Raw genomic sequence first — 12,258 nt, forward strand, 5'->3', positions numbered from 1 at the left:
GTTACAAGTTTTGGCTTTAAAGATACTTAGTCCAGTGATTTTATTGACTGAACATTACTACCATTTTGGACAAGGGATGGGTGGTCTGTAGGTCAGAGTGAGGAACTTGAACTTCCCTTTCCATTCCTAACTTGTCTATACCTCAATTTCTGCTCCTTTAAAATGACAACAAATATAATGTTGATGATTATTCCCAACAAGCTGAGATTGGATGGGAAACTATTATGTATTTGTGTGTCTTTGTTTTTTTGACTTCAGATTATTGCTATAATATTATTTTGTAGCTGCATCATCATTTATGGTAACACTTATGCTATGGAACTTTATATTCTTTTTCCCTTCCATTTTAATAGTTAATTATGATGGCTTCAAATTTCCTTGAATTTGAAAATCTCCTTTCTTCTGAAGATCCCAAAGTCCTTTGCAATATGTTCTTTAGAACAATGTTTTATGGCTGACATACAGTAAAGCTCTTGGAATGTCTTTATAGAAAACCTCAGGAAAAAAATATCAGGTATTAGAGAATAGCATTGGTCTTTATAATTGTTCATCATATCCATATAATATAGAAAAGGCCCAAGAATTATTAGTTATATTCCTAGCTACTAAATTGTGTCCCAAGGTACAATAAGGCACCTTTAGGGGCTCCATAAAACTAGTATGACATCACCGAATGGTTTTTGTGTCTGCCCCTTCACCTTTATGCAAATTATGTCACACCAAGATTTGGGATTTTGAGCCATGAAAAGCAAATCAGAAGGGTCCCATGGCCTTTTAAAGGTTTGAAAACACAGGTCAGAGAAATATATATTTCTTTGGGGAAGTGTTATTATTCTTAGAACTATGCGAGACAAAACCATTATGTATGTACATATAGAGAAAAAAATATCTAGTATAATAGCAGTTAACCTTGATATAGTCTATTCAGGGCCCTTCCCTCACATTCTTCTCATTCTTATCTACTTTGAATCAAGGCAGTTTCTCAGTTCTTCTTTTTCTTAGCTTAAAGTCGACTTTCACAACCATCTCACAACTTCTTCCTCCTGTTCTACTTTTCTTTCTTTCTCCTATATTCAATTCCTCAATTATATTTTTGAGAGAAAGAACAAAATGAAAAAGATATGAGGAAAATCAACCCTTTCAACCATTTCTAAGCCTTTCATTTTTCTCAGTGTTAATTTCTCTCAAATATGAATTGAGCAAGGAGAGATTTTGAACTTAACCAAATAATGAGCATGATACCAAGACAGTTAACTGTTCTGGGTAGAGTTGGGAGAGGGAGAAACTGTCATTATTAATTCTGAAATGAGTATCATTAAGTATAATAATATCTTATTCCTCAGGTGAGAGAGCATGCTGGGATAAAAATATTCCAAATAAATGCCCCAATTTATTATGCCAATAGTGACTTGTACAATAATGCACTAAGGAGAAAGGTGAGTAAAATAATCTTTTTAGAAGTTTTTGTTCTTGAAATAGAATTTTCTCTTTTTGCTTATATGAAAACTTTATCTAGGGGGCAGCTAGATGGCGCAGTGGTAAAGCACCGGCCCTGGAGTCAGGAGTACCTGAGTTCAAATCCGGCCTCAGACACTTGACACTTACTAGCTGTGTGACCCTGGGCAAGTCACTCAGCCCTCATTGCCCTGCAACAAACAAACAAAAAAAAAAACCCACTTTATCTAGTATTTCCCAGTATGCAGAATAACAACCACATGCTTAAAGGAGATACATTCTAGAGATTCTCCTGATCTAGCAAAATCTTATATAGATAATAAAGACTTATGCACAAAAGGAATTTGTACCTAATAGAAAATATTTCAGACAGCTGCCAAAGTTTTTCTCCAAAGCTTTCTCTTCCTCAACACTATTTCAGTTCCTATGATTATATCAGGAAGAGAATCTCTATTAATTACTAATCTCTGGTTTTATACCTCATGCCAATTGGTTTCAAAGGAGTGGGTGTGGCCAGAGCTCAGGTTGGGAATCAGAACACAGTTGAACCTATGAAGAGTTGTTAAAATGAGAGTAAAAACTATGAATCCACAAATCTGAAGAATTTCCATATATAAAATAAGGTACCTTTTTACCTTTGTTGTTGTTCAGTTGTTCACTTGGGTCTGATTCTTCATGATCTCATGGACCACAGCACTCCAGTGCTGTCCATGGGGTTTCCTTGGCAAAGATATTGGTTTGCCATATCCTTCTCCACAGGATTAGGGCAAACAGTGCTTAAGTGACTTGTCTAGGGTTACACAGTTAGTAAGTATCTGTGGCTACATTTGAACTCAGGTCTTCCTGACTCCAGGTCCAGCATTCTATTTACTGAGCCACCTTCCTGCCTCCTTTTACCTCACTGTCCCTGAGTCCCACCCACTCCCCCCAACTCAATTATGCCTTCACCTTCCTCGGAAGTGATGGTAGCCATTTATTATACACTAATGCTACATGGTGAGACGGAGGCCAACAAGAGACACACGAATCATTTTTAATAGCTTTCTAAATGCACCTGAAGGACAATCTGTCTCTTTTTTTCATTACCAACATAATCTTCACCCTGTGAAGGAAAGTTGCACAGGCCTGGGGTCAGGAAGACCTGGATTCAGATTTGGCCTCAGATACTTCCTAGCTGTGTGACTGTGTGCAAGTCACTTTACCCTGTTTGCCTCAGTTTCCTCATCTATAAAATGAGTTGGAGAAAGAAATGGCAACCCACTCTGGTATCTTTGCCAAGAAAACCCAAAGGGGGGGGCAGCTAGGTGGTACAGTGGATAAAGCACCAGCCCCAGATTCAGGAGGACCCGAGTTAAAATCCGGCCTCAGACACTTGACATTTACTAGCTGTGTGACTCTGGGCAAGTCACTTGACCCTCATTGCCCCACCAAAAAAAAAAAAAAGAAAGAAAAAGAAAACCCAAAAGAGTGCCCAAAGAGTCAGACATGTCTGAAATGACCGAACAACACCAACGTTGTAAATGAAGTTCCCTTTGAGGAATGTTAGAATGGTGAATCTGGGTGGGCCTTGGGGTAGCCTGGAAGGAGATTTGCATATATACATTTAATTTTTCATTTCCTTAAAGACTGGAGTTAACCCAGCCCTTATAATGGCAGCAAGGAGAAAAGTTCTGAAGAAGCATGCCAAGGAATTAGGGACCAAAGGCAAACCCAAATCTTCAGTTGTAAAAGTTGTGAGTAGTCGTTAATAAATTATTTTCTCCTTTCTTGATCTGAAATGTTTCTTTACTTTATTAAGGTACACAACATACAGCTTCTTTTAAAAAGGGACAAGAAAATTTTATCTTTTTATAGTAAAGATACTTGATCCTCCAATTAAGAAATGGTCAAAGGATATGAACAGGAAGTTTTCAGATGAAGAAATCAAAGTTATCTATTACCATATGAAAAAATGTTCTTAATCACTATTGATTCAAGAAATGCAAATTAAAACAACTCTAAGGTCCCACCTCACACCTATCAGATTGGCTAATATGACAAAAAAGGAAAAAAATAAATGTTGGAGAAGCTGTGGAAAAATTGGAAAACTAATGCGTTGTTGTAGCTATGTGACCGTGGCAAATCACTTAACCCCAACTGCCTCACCAAAAAACAAAACAAAACAAAAACCCTAATGCATTGTTAATGGAGCTGTAAACTGATCCAACCATTCTGGAAAGCAATTTGGAACTATACCCAAGGGCTATAAAACTGTACATACCCTTTGACCCAGCAATACCACTATTGGGTCTATATCCCAAAGAGATCATAAAAAAGGGAAAAGGACCCACTTGTACAAAAATATTTATAGCTGTTCTTTTGTGGTGGCAAAGACTTGGAAATTGAGGGGATGCCCATCAATTGGGGAATAGCTAAACAAGTTATGGTATATGAATGTAATGGAATATTATTGTGCTGTAAGAAATGATAAGCTAGTGGATTTCAGAAAAATATGTAAAGACATAAATTGATATTGAGTGAAATGAGCAAAATCAGGAGAACGTACACAATATCCACAACATTGTGTGATGATCAACTGAGATAGACTTAACTCTCCTCAGCAATATAATGGTCCAAGATAATTCCAAAGGACTCATGATGGAAAATGCTCTCCACATCCAGAAAAAAAGAACTGTGGAATCTGGATGCATATTGAACCATACTGTTTCTCCTTTTTTTGTTTTTTTTTCTTTTTTGAGGTTTTTCCCTTTTGTTCTGATTCTTCTTTCACAATGTGACTAATGCAGAAATATCCGATTGCTTACTGTCTGGGGTGGGGGGAGGGGGGGTGCAGAAAGGAGGGAGAGAGAAAAATTTGGAACTAAGAATCTTATAAAAACAAATGTTATGGGGCAGCTAGGTGGCACAGTGGATAGAGCACCGGCCCTGAAGTCAGAAGGACGTGAGTTCAAATCCAGCCTCAGACACTTAACACTTACTAGCTGTGTGACCCTAGACAAGTCACTTAACCCCCATTGCCTCACACACACAAAAAAATGTTATGGAGCAGCAGGGTGGTACAGTGGATAAAGCACCAGCCCGGGATTCAGGAGGACCTGAATTCAAATCCAGCCTCAGACACTTGACATTTACTAGCTGTGTGACGCTGGGCAAGTCACTTAACCCTCATTGCCTCACAAAAACAAAAACAAGAACAAATGTTAAAAACTATCTCTATATGTAACTGGAAAATAATAAAATACTTTTATGATTTATAAAAATAAATACTTGATAAAGGTGGTTAAATAAGAAATGAGATTAAGCTTTTTACACATGCTTTTTAAATTCCCATCCATCAACATGTGACTTAAGTGTCACCTTACCAGTGTTAAGGCTAAAATTCTAGCTAGTCTGTCTAAAATATCTAATGAGTGGTTGCCAATAAATTATAAGCTTTAGCAAGAGTTAGGCTTTTAAGCATTTATTAAGGAGAATAAGAATTTGGTAAAGAGAGAAAGGCCTACATTCATCTATCTATTAAAGGGAGAGCACATTTCTAGCTCTGCTCTCCACCAGAATCCAAAGGAAAGAGCCCCAGTCAGAGCGCCAGGTTCCTCCCTTCTTCCTCCCACAAGCCAACATCACTTTCTGATGCCAAAGAAAAGACTCCTGGTCTTGCCCTCAAAGACCTTCACTTCATGGCAGAGCTTTTCTACAGTAAGTCTCCAGCAGGTGGCGTCATTCCGATCATTACACCAGGATGTATTGTCTGAGGACCTTGCTTCACCTTAGGACCACAAACACTATATTACTTGCTCTTCTCTGATGGACTTAGGTATTATTTTAAATTATAGGTATTTGTGCATCTCTCACTGTACCATAAGCTCCATGAAGGCAGAGACCTTATCTGCCCCAATGACTAGCACAATGTTCTGCACATATGAGCTACTTAATAATTTTTTTATTCAGACTATTTTTGAAGTGATATCACTAAACTGTGGAAGAGTTATTCCTTTTTAAAGAAAAGCACCTCAGTCATTTTAAGCATTCATCCCTTGTTCTGAGTTTACTCAGTTGGAGAAACAAAAGACCCAACGGGCTCTTCATCCATTTGGACTTTCAGTTATCTAGTTATTCATCTTTATTCTCCTAAGTTACTCATTAATTAATTTAACAAATATAGTGAATCAATATTACATAAAAGGCACTGTTCTTGGGAGGGACAAATAGATGTGACTGACAAAGAATAAAAATCAAGTCTTAATGAGTTGCTAGGCATTATTGTTCCAGCTGAAGAAAGCTAGTAATAAGAATTCGGGGGGCAGCTAGGTGGTGCAGTGGATAAAGCACCGGCCCTGGATTCAGGAGGACCTGAGTTCAAATCCGGCCTCAGACACTTGACACTTACTAGCTGTGTGACCCTGGGCAGGTCACTTAACCCACATTGCCTCACAAAAAAAAAAAAAAAAAGAATTCAAGCACATTGCCTAAGACTTTCAGCATCACAGTGTCATTTGCATGAGGGACATAGGTAGCATGGAAACATTTTCTATTACAAATCATACCCAGAATCAAAACTATAAGTCACGTGTTCACCAAATGGGAGAATTGTGATAGAACTCTGGTCTGTTCTGATTCCAGGACGCGGATGCAGAAGCAGGTGGGGAAGAAGATACAAAACAAGAAGAACAGATTGAGGAAAATGCAAAACCGATGACACTTGATTCACTAGTTCAAAAAACATTTCCAGAAGAACTGGAAAGGTTTTTGCCCCCAGGGCCTAATGTTCACACTATGATTTTGGATTTCTCACAAGTCAATTTTATTGATTCAGTTGGAGTAAAAACTGTATCGGGGGTAAGTCTCTCTCCTCCTATCCCTTCTCAACAAGATGGCAATATTTGGTTTTATCACCTGATAAATCACTGCTTTCACATCTTTGCTCCTTTTTGATAATAGTCTATACCTTTTGGCTGTAGAACTGATATGATGACAATATCATGACAATTTGTGCTGCTAAATCATTTACTTTTCCCTTTTCCCTACCTCCCCAAAGCCAGTGTATATAAGCCCCCCCAAAAAAATGCAGTAATGCTATAAAAGAGCATCTCAGCTAAGACTATTTATTGGAGACAAATAGAGCAAGTGAAGGGATTTGTACACCCTAAGTACTGAAGTCACCATTCAGTACAAGTATCTCACATCCCTTCTCCTATCCTTAGAAAGTCCTCGCTTGACCCTACTATGCCCCTTCTCATTCCCTCCCCCATTCCACCTGCAATCTGGATTCTGACTGACCTCTTCACTCAAAATGAAACCGCTCCCTCCAAAGTTATCAGTGATATCTTTCTTATATGACACATCTAATAATTCTCTCTCAATCTTCAGGCTTCTTGACCTCTCTGTAGCAGCTGACAGCACTGACCTCCCCTTTCTCCCATGTCCTCCCAATTCTCTAAATGTGCATGATATTTCCGTCTTCTGACCACTTCCTTTTCTGACCACTCTTCAGGCTCTTTTCTTAGATCATCATATCAGGCCCCCTAAATTCGTGTTTAGCCCAAGGCTTTTTCCTGGGTCCCCTTTCTCCTCTTCCTCTACACATTTCCCCTTGTTGACTTCAATGATGCCCATGGTTGTAATGTTCATCTCTAGCAGATGATTACCAGATTGAAGTATCCAGCTCTCATCTCTCTTTTGAACTCCAGTCCTAATCACCAACTGCCTATTATGTATTTTCAGTTAGATACCTTATAGGCATATCAAATTCACCATGTCCAAGACAGAACCTCATCAGCTTTGCCCCAAAGCCCACCCCTCTTCCAAACTTCTCTACTCCTGTTGATTACACCACCATGCTTCCAATCATCCAGGATTACAAGTCCTTGATTCTTCTCCCTCCCTCAAGTCAGTTGGTTGCCAAGTCTTATTGATTCTACTTCCACGTCTCTTATATCCAATTCTTTTTCTCTACTCAAATGGCTACCATCCCAGTGCCAGCCCTTATCATCAGTTGCCTGGACTATTTGAATACCCTTCCAATTGATTTCACTGCCTTGTTTTTTTCCCTCTCCAAAACTTCCTTCATACGACTACCAAAGGGATCTTTCTAAAGTCAGGTGTGACTATGCCACTCCTGTAAATTCTAGTAACTTCCTATTACCTTTAGGATCAAATACATATTTGTCTGCCATTAAAATTCTTCACAACTTGGCTCCTCCAAACTATCTTTCTAGCTTTATTATACATTACTCCCCTTCAAGAGTACAGCACAGGGCGGGGGCGGCTAGGTGGCGCAGTGGATAAAGCACCGGCCCTGGATTCAGGAGTACCTGAGTTCAAATCCGGCCTCAGACACTCACTAGCTGTGTGACCCTGGGCAAGTCACTTAACCCCCATTGCCCTGCAAAAAAAAAAAAAAGAGTACAGCACAGTTCAGGCAGACTGGCCTTCTTGCTGTCTGTCCCTCACACACTACATTGTCCCTTTGTACTAAACATCCTCCCTGCCAAGAATGTGATATTCACCCTCTCTTCACCTCTTAGAATCCTGAGTTTTCCTTCAGGATATCACTTTCCTGCATGAGGACTTTTCTAAACGTCTCTCCCCAGATGCTAGGGCCTTCCCCCAAAACATTACCTTGAATTTATTTGGCATGTTTTGTATATGTATGTAGGCACAAATACTAACATTAGTGTACTTGTTGTCCCCCTTAATTCAACAGTAAGTACCTGGAAGGCAAGGACTGTGTCACTTTCTCTGTATCTCGGTGCCTGGTACATAGTAGTAATCAGTAAATACTGATTGATTGACATAGAAACATATCAGTAGAAACTAAAAAATTTTTAATACTATTACAGATCCTAAAAGAATATGGAGATGTTGGCATATATGTATATTTAGCTACATGCAGTGGTAAGTAGGGGAGAAATTTTAGCATGTTTTTTTGTTCTTTTGTTTAACAAATGTTTTGAAAACTTTATTAGCTTTTTAAAGTTTTCTAATAGCAAGTCATTTACCAAAAACCACCCTTAAAACCAGATTTGAAAATTAACCACTCAGAGGTTAAAACTCAACTATTTACCTGTGAGTAGATACCTCCTAAAAGCTGGGTTGGGAAAAATACGAACTAACTCATATTTGTTCTGTGCTGGCAAAGCTATAGGAGTTATTTAAAGATGGTCATGAAAATAAAATGGTTTCCTGTGTTTATGACAGTAATAATTGTATTTTTCTATTCAAAAGACTCAGAATCTTTTACCTATTGATTACCCTTTGTGTTTTGCATCATATATATCCTATGTATAGATATGCACTTATATATTGTTTTTCATATATACATACATATACATACGTGTATATATATGTATACACACACATACACACACCACATACATATTTTGAAATGATGCTTAAACATGAAACCTAAGGGAAGAATTTGCTTTTTTTTTCCTACAGTCCAAGTTGTGAATGACCTCACTCGAAACAGATTTTTTGAAAATCCTTGTGTAAAGGAGCTGCTCTTCCACAGCATTCATGACGCAGTTTTAGGCGCTAAAGTCCGAGAAGCCCTTGCACAGCAAGAAGCATTAGCCCCACCACCAGAGGAGGACTCGGAGCCAATCGTTGACCCGGAGACGTAGAGGAGGCATTAGAAACACCTAGCCTTATAAAATCTCTTGTGAAATTAGGTAGACATTTTGAAATGCCAGACATTAAGGATTTTCACTTTTGTAGGTAAATTCTATTAGTTTGAGAACTGCTTGATTTGGAGGGTGAATGAAGCATCCCAAGATGTGTCACTTACTTGTATTTTTTCTGTCCTATTATTTCCCCCCAAAATTACTTAATCTCTTCTTCAGCTTTGTGCATAGAATTTACATCTACTCCTGTATACAGTTAGTGTATACAATGTTCTTTTCTAATAAGAATGAGCTCCTGCCAGGTGAGTTGATTTTTCAACCTGATCAGATAGCCTTCTAATCTGAAGGGCAGAGAAAAGCATACTTTTCTACTTGTCTTTTTTAAAACAAAAACAGAACACTCCATTACACAACAAAGCATACATAATAAAGAGTGAAGTAGGTAGGTACAATTTGGTACCTTTCTCGGCAATATAAGTAATCAGTCATGGCTTAATTTAACCCTGGTTTGTCCTTGGGTTTTCAACACTTCTTTCAAAACTCATCCTGAATCTTTATACTCAAAGTAGAGATTCCTTTCTGGCATGTTAGTAGCTGGGCTTCTTCAGGCTGCTTTGTCATCAAAAGCCCTTACTGTTGCACTTATTACTGTGATAAGACCTGCCTGCTTGTTGGCATCAAATAGAGAAAAGGAAGCCCATTTCCTGGCAACAATGTGTTTTCCTTTTCTAATTCTCTGGTGTCTCCCTTTCTTGGCCAGCCTAATAAAAAATGCCAGAGGAAGAGCTGACTGTCCTTTGGTTCTTAACTTCCCTACTTCTTCAGATTAGTACATAGCAATGTGATACTGCTGGGTCTATGTGAAATCTTAAATCTTCTCCCTTTATTTCAAATCAAAAGATTTCTCAGCCACTTTACTATTGTTACTTCCGCCTGCCCTAATCAAATTTCCCTTGGTCTCTCTTTGCGTTGTTGTTCCCTTAGTAACCATCCATCATACACAAGATCAGATACATCTGCATTCTGATACAGACTACCTTCTGAAAGAGCATGTAGTTACAAAATTTCAGTTGATTCTAGAAACTATTTTCTAAAAGGTCTGTCAATCTTTTTCAGTATCGGTTATTTAAACAGAACTTAATGAGGATTTTAAACAGAGGTAGAATGTGGTTTGGACCACATATGCTTTAGCACCAATAAGGTCTTAAAGCAGTACCTTGCACAATTGTAGGTGCTAAGTATTTGTTGATTAGTTAACTACTTCATCCCCTATCTTACAATATTTTAACCTTTTCTGTATTTTTTCTTTATCGTATTTCTGTTCTTTGTTTTTAACAGAACTCTAATATGTATATAAAAACTGCTGAAGAAAGTCCTGTGTGAGGGAAGGGGAATATATTTTACTAAAATCAGTTATTTTTGTTTCTTCAAATCTGTCACACCCAAAAATCAAGGTCCCTTTTGGGTAAAATGGATATGCAGCATCACAGGATGTATTAAAATTACCTGTTTTTACAGCAAGTGGGATTTGGGAATGTTACTATACAAGGCCCTTTATTTTCTTAATTGCTTTGGTACCCCCAGACATTTAAGTTGCTATTTCTATGGCTTTCCACACTTTATATCATTCTGTCTTCAGATTCAGAAAGTCATAGATGATTTTCAGGTTAATATTGCCCAATTTCTGTTCCAAGCAATTTATTAATGCGCTTGGTGCCTTTCCCTTGCATTACAATCTTTTGTTACAATCTGGAGGATCCTTGTAATAAGGACAGACCTGTAAAGAAAAAAAGCAGTCCTCCAATACAGCCTGCCCAAGTCCTATTCCAAGTAAGCTTACCATTGCTGATCTATACAGAAGTATGGGTATGATGTGAGTGTATGAATGCATGTTTGACTTTCAGCAAGTCTCAGGCAATTCTCAGTACCAGACAGACTCTACCTCTACACAGACTTGCAGGTAGCTCATGGGAGGGTTACCATCAGTAATCATCGATTCACACACACACATATATATATATATATATATATATATATATATATATATATATATATATATATATATAGTGCTTTACAGTTTACAAAGTGCTTTCCTTATAACTTAATGAGGTAGGGGGGCAGCTAGGTGGCGCAGTGGATAAAGCACAGGCCCTGGATTCAGGAGGACCTGAGTTCAAATCCGGACTCAGACACTTGACATTTACTAGCTGTGTGACCCTGGGCAAGTCACTTAACCCTCCCTGCCCCGCAAAAACAAAACAAACAAAAAACCTTGAAGAGGTAGTGAATTTTCCCCATTTTACAGATGAGGAAACTGAAGTCAAGAGGTCTGTTGAAGCACTGATATCATGGAAATGGTGCTCAGCTTGGAAACACAATAGAGATGGGCTCAAACTGCAGCTCTGACACTAGCTGTGATCATGGGCAAGTTGCTTAAGATCTCTTGAATGTCAGTTTCCTCAGATGAAAAAAAAATGTCTAAGACCTGTAGTACTCCCTCCGCTGGGTTGTTGTAAGGATAAAATAACAGATTCAAAGCACTCTGCAGACCTTAAAGTGCCACATAAATAAATGTCAGCTCTTAAAGTTAATTGCTTACCACACAGCTAGTATGTGGCAGAACATGTTTTGACCTAAGTCTAATACCCTCCACACTATCCATGCTGCCTCTCAGAGCTCAAGCACACAAGGATGGATACAGTTCCTCTCTGGGCCCTCCTATCCTATGTGCAGCTTATTCCCGTAGGCTTTATTCTAAGTACCACCTCCTGTGTGCTACCTTATTCCTGTCACTGCCTCTATGGAAATGAGGTGTCTATTTCTCTATGTAATAACTGACATTTTTGGTGTGGGGAGTATATCGTCTTCCCAGGTATGTGTGTTTGAGAATGGATAGGAAGACTGAAAGGAGGCAAGAAATTAAATTTGGCCCCAGGAATTGGGGGGGGAGGGGTTTGTGTCTCTGTGTGTGCTGGGGGGGGGGGGGGAGGGTGGTTTGTGTGATTTTGTGTGGGGATTGGGGGAAGGGGTTTGTATATACTTCTGTGTGCCCCTATGTGGGGATGGGATAAAATGTCTGCCCAATTAAGGGGTGGGAGTGTGTGTCTGCCCCTTTAAAGATAATAATGCAATTTCAATTCTGAAATCATACAAGACTGGATGACATTTGACCATGTCTGCC

General features: G+C 38.7%; 1 protein-coding gene across 1 annotated transcript in view; it reads left to right on the plus strand.

Moving 5' to 3' along the window:
• Window positions 1–9,132, plus strand: part of SLC26A5 (solute carrier family 26 member 5) — a 65,529-nt gene extending 56,397 nt beyond the window's left edge. Inside the window, exons 15-19 of the mRNA XM_043967168.1 lie at window positions 1,344–1,436; window positions 3,081–3,188; window positions 6,076–6,291; window positions 8,295–8,349; window positions 8,893–9,132. Of these exons, the coding sequence (XP_043823103.1) occupies window positions 1,344–1,436; window positions 3,081–3,188; window positions 6,076–6,291; window positions 8,295–8,349; window positions 8,893–9,077 (657 nt within the window). The 3' untranslated portion in view covers window positions 9,078–9,132. The remainder of the gene's footprint in view (window positions 1–1,343; window positions 1,437–3,080; window positions 3,189–6,075; window positions 6,292–8,294; window positions 8,350–8,892) is intronic.
• Window positions 9,133–12,258: the final 3,126 nt, after the last annotated feature.

This window comes from Dromiciops gliroides, chromosome 5 (assembly GCF_019393635.1).
Source record: "Dromiciops gliroides isolate mDroGli1 chromosome 5, mDroGli1.pri, whole genome shotgun sequence".
Classification (NCBI taxonomy): domain Eukaryota; kingdom Metazoa; phylum Chordata; class Mammalia; order Microbiotheria; family Microbiotheriidae; genus Dromiciops; species Dromiciops gliroides.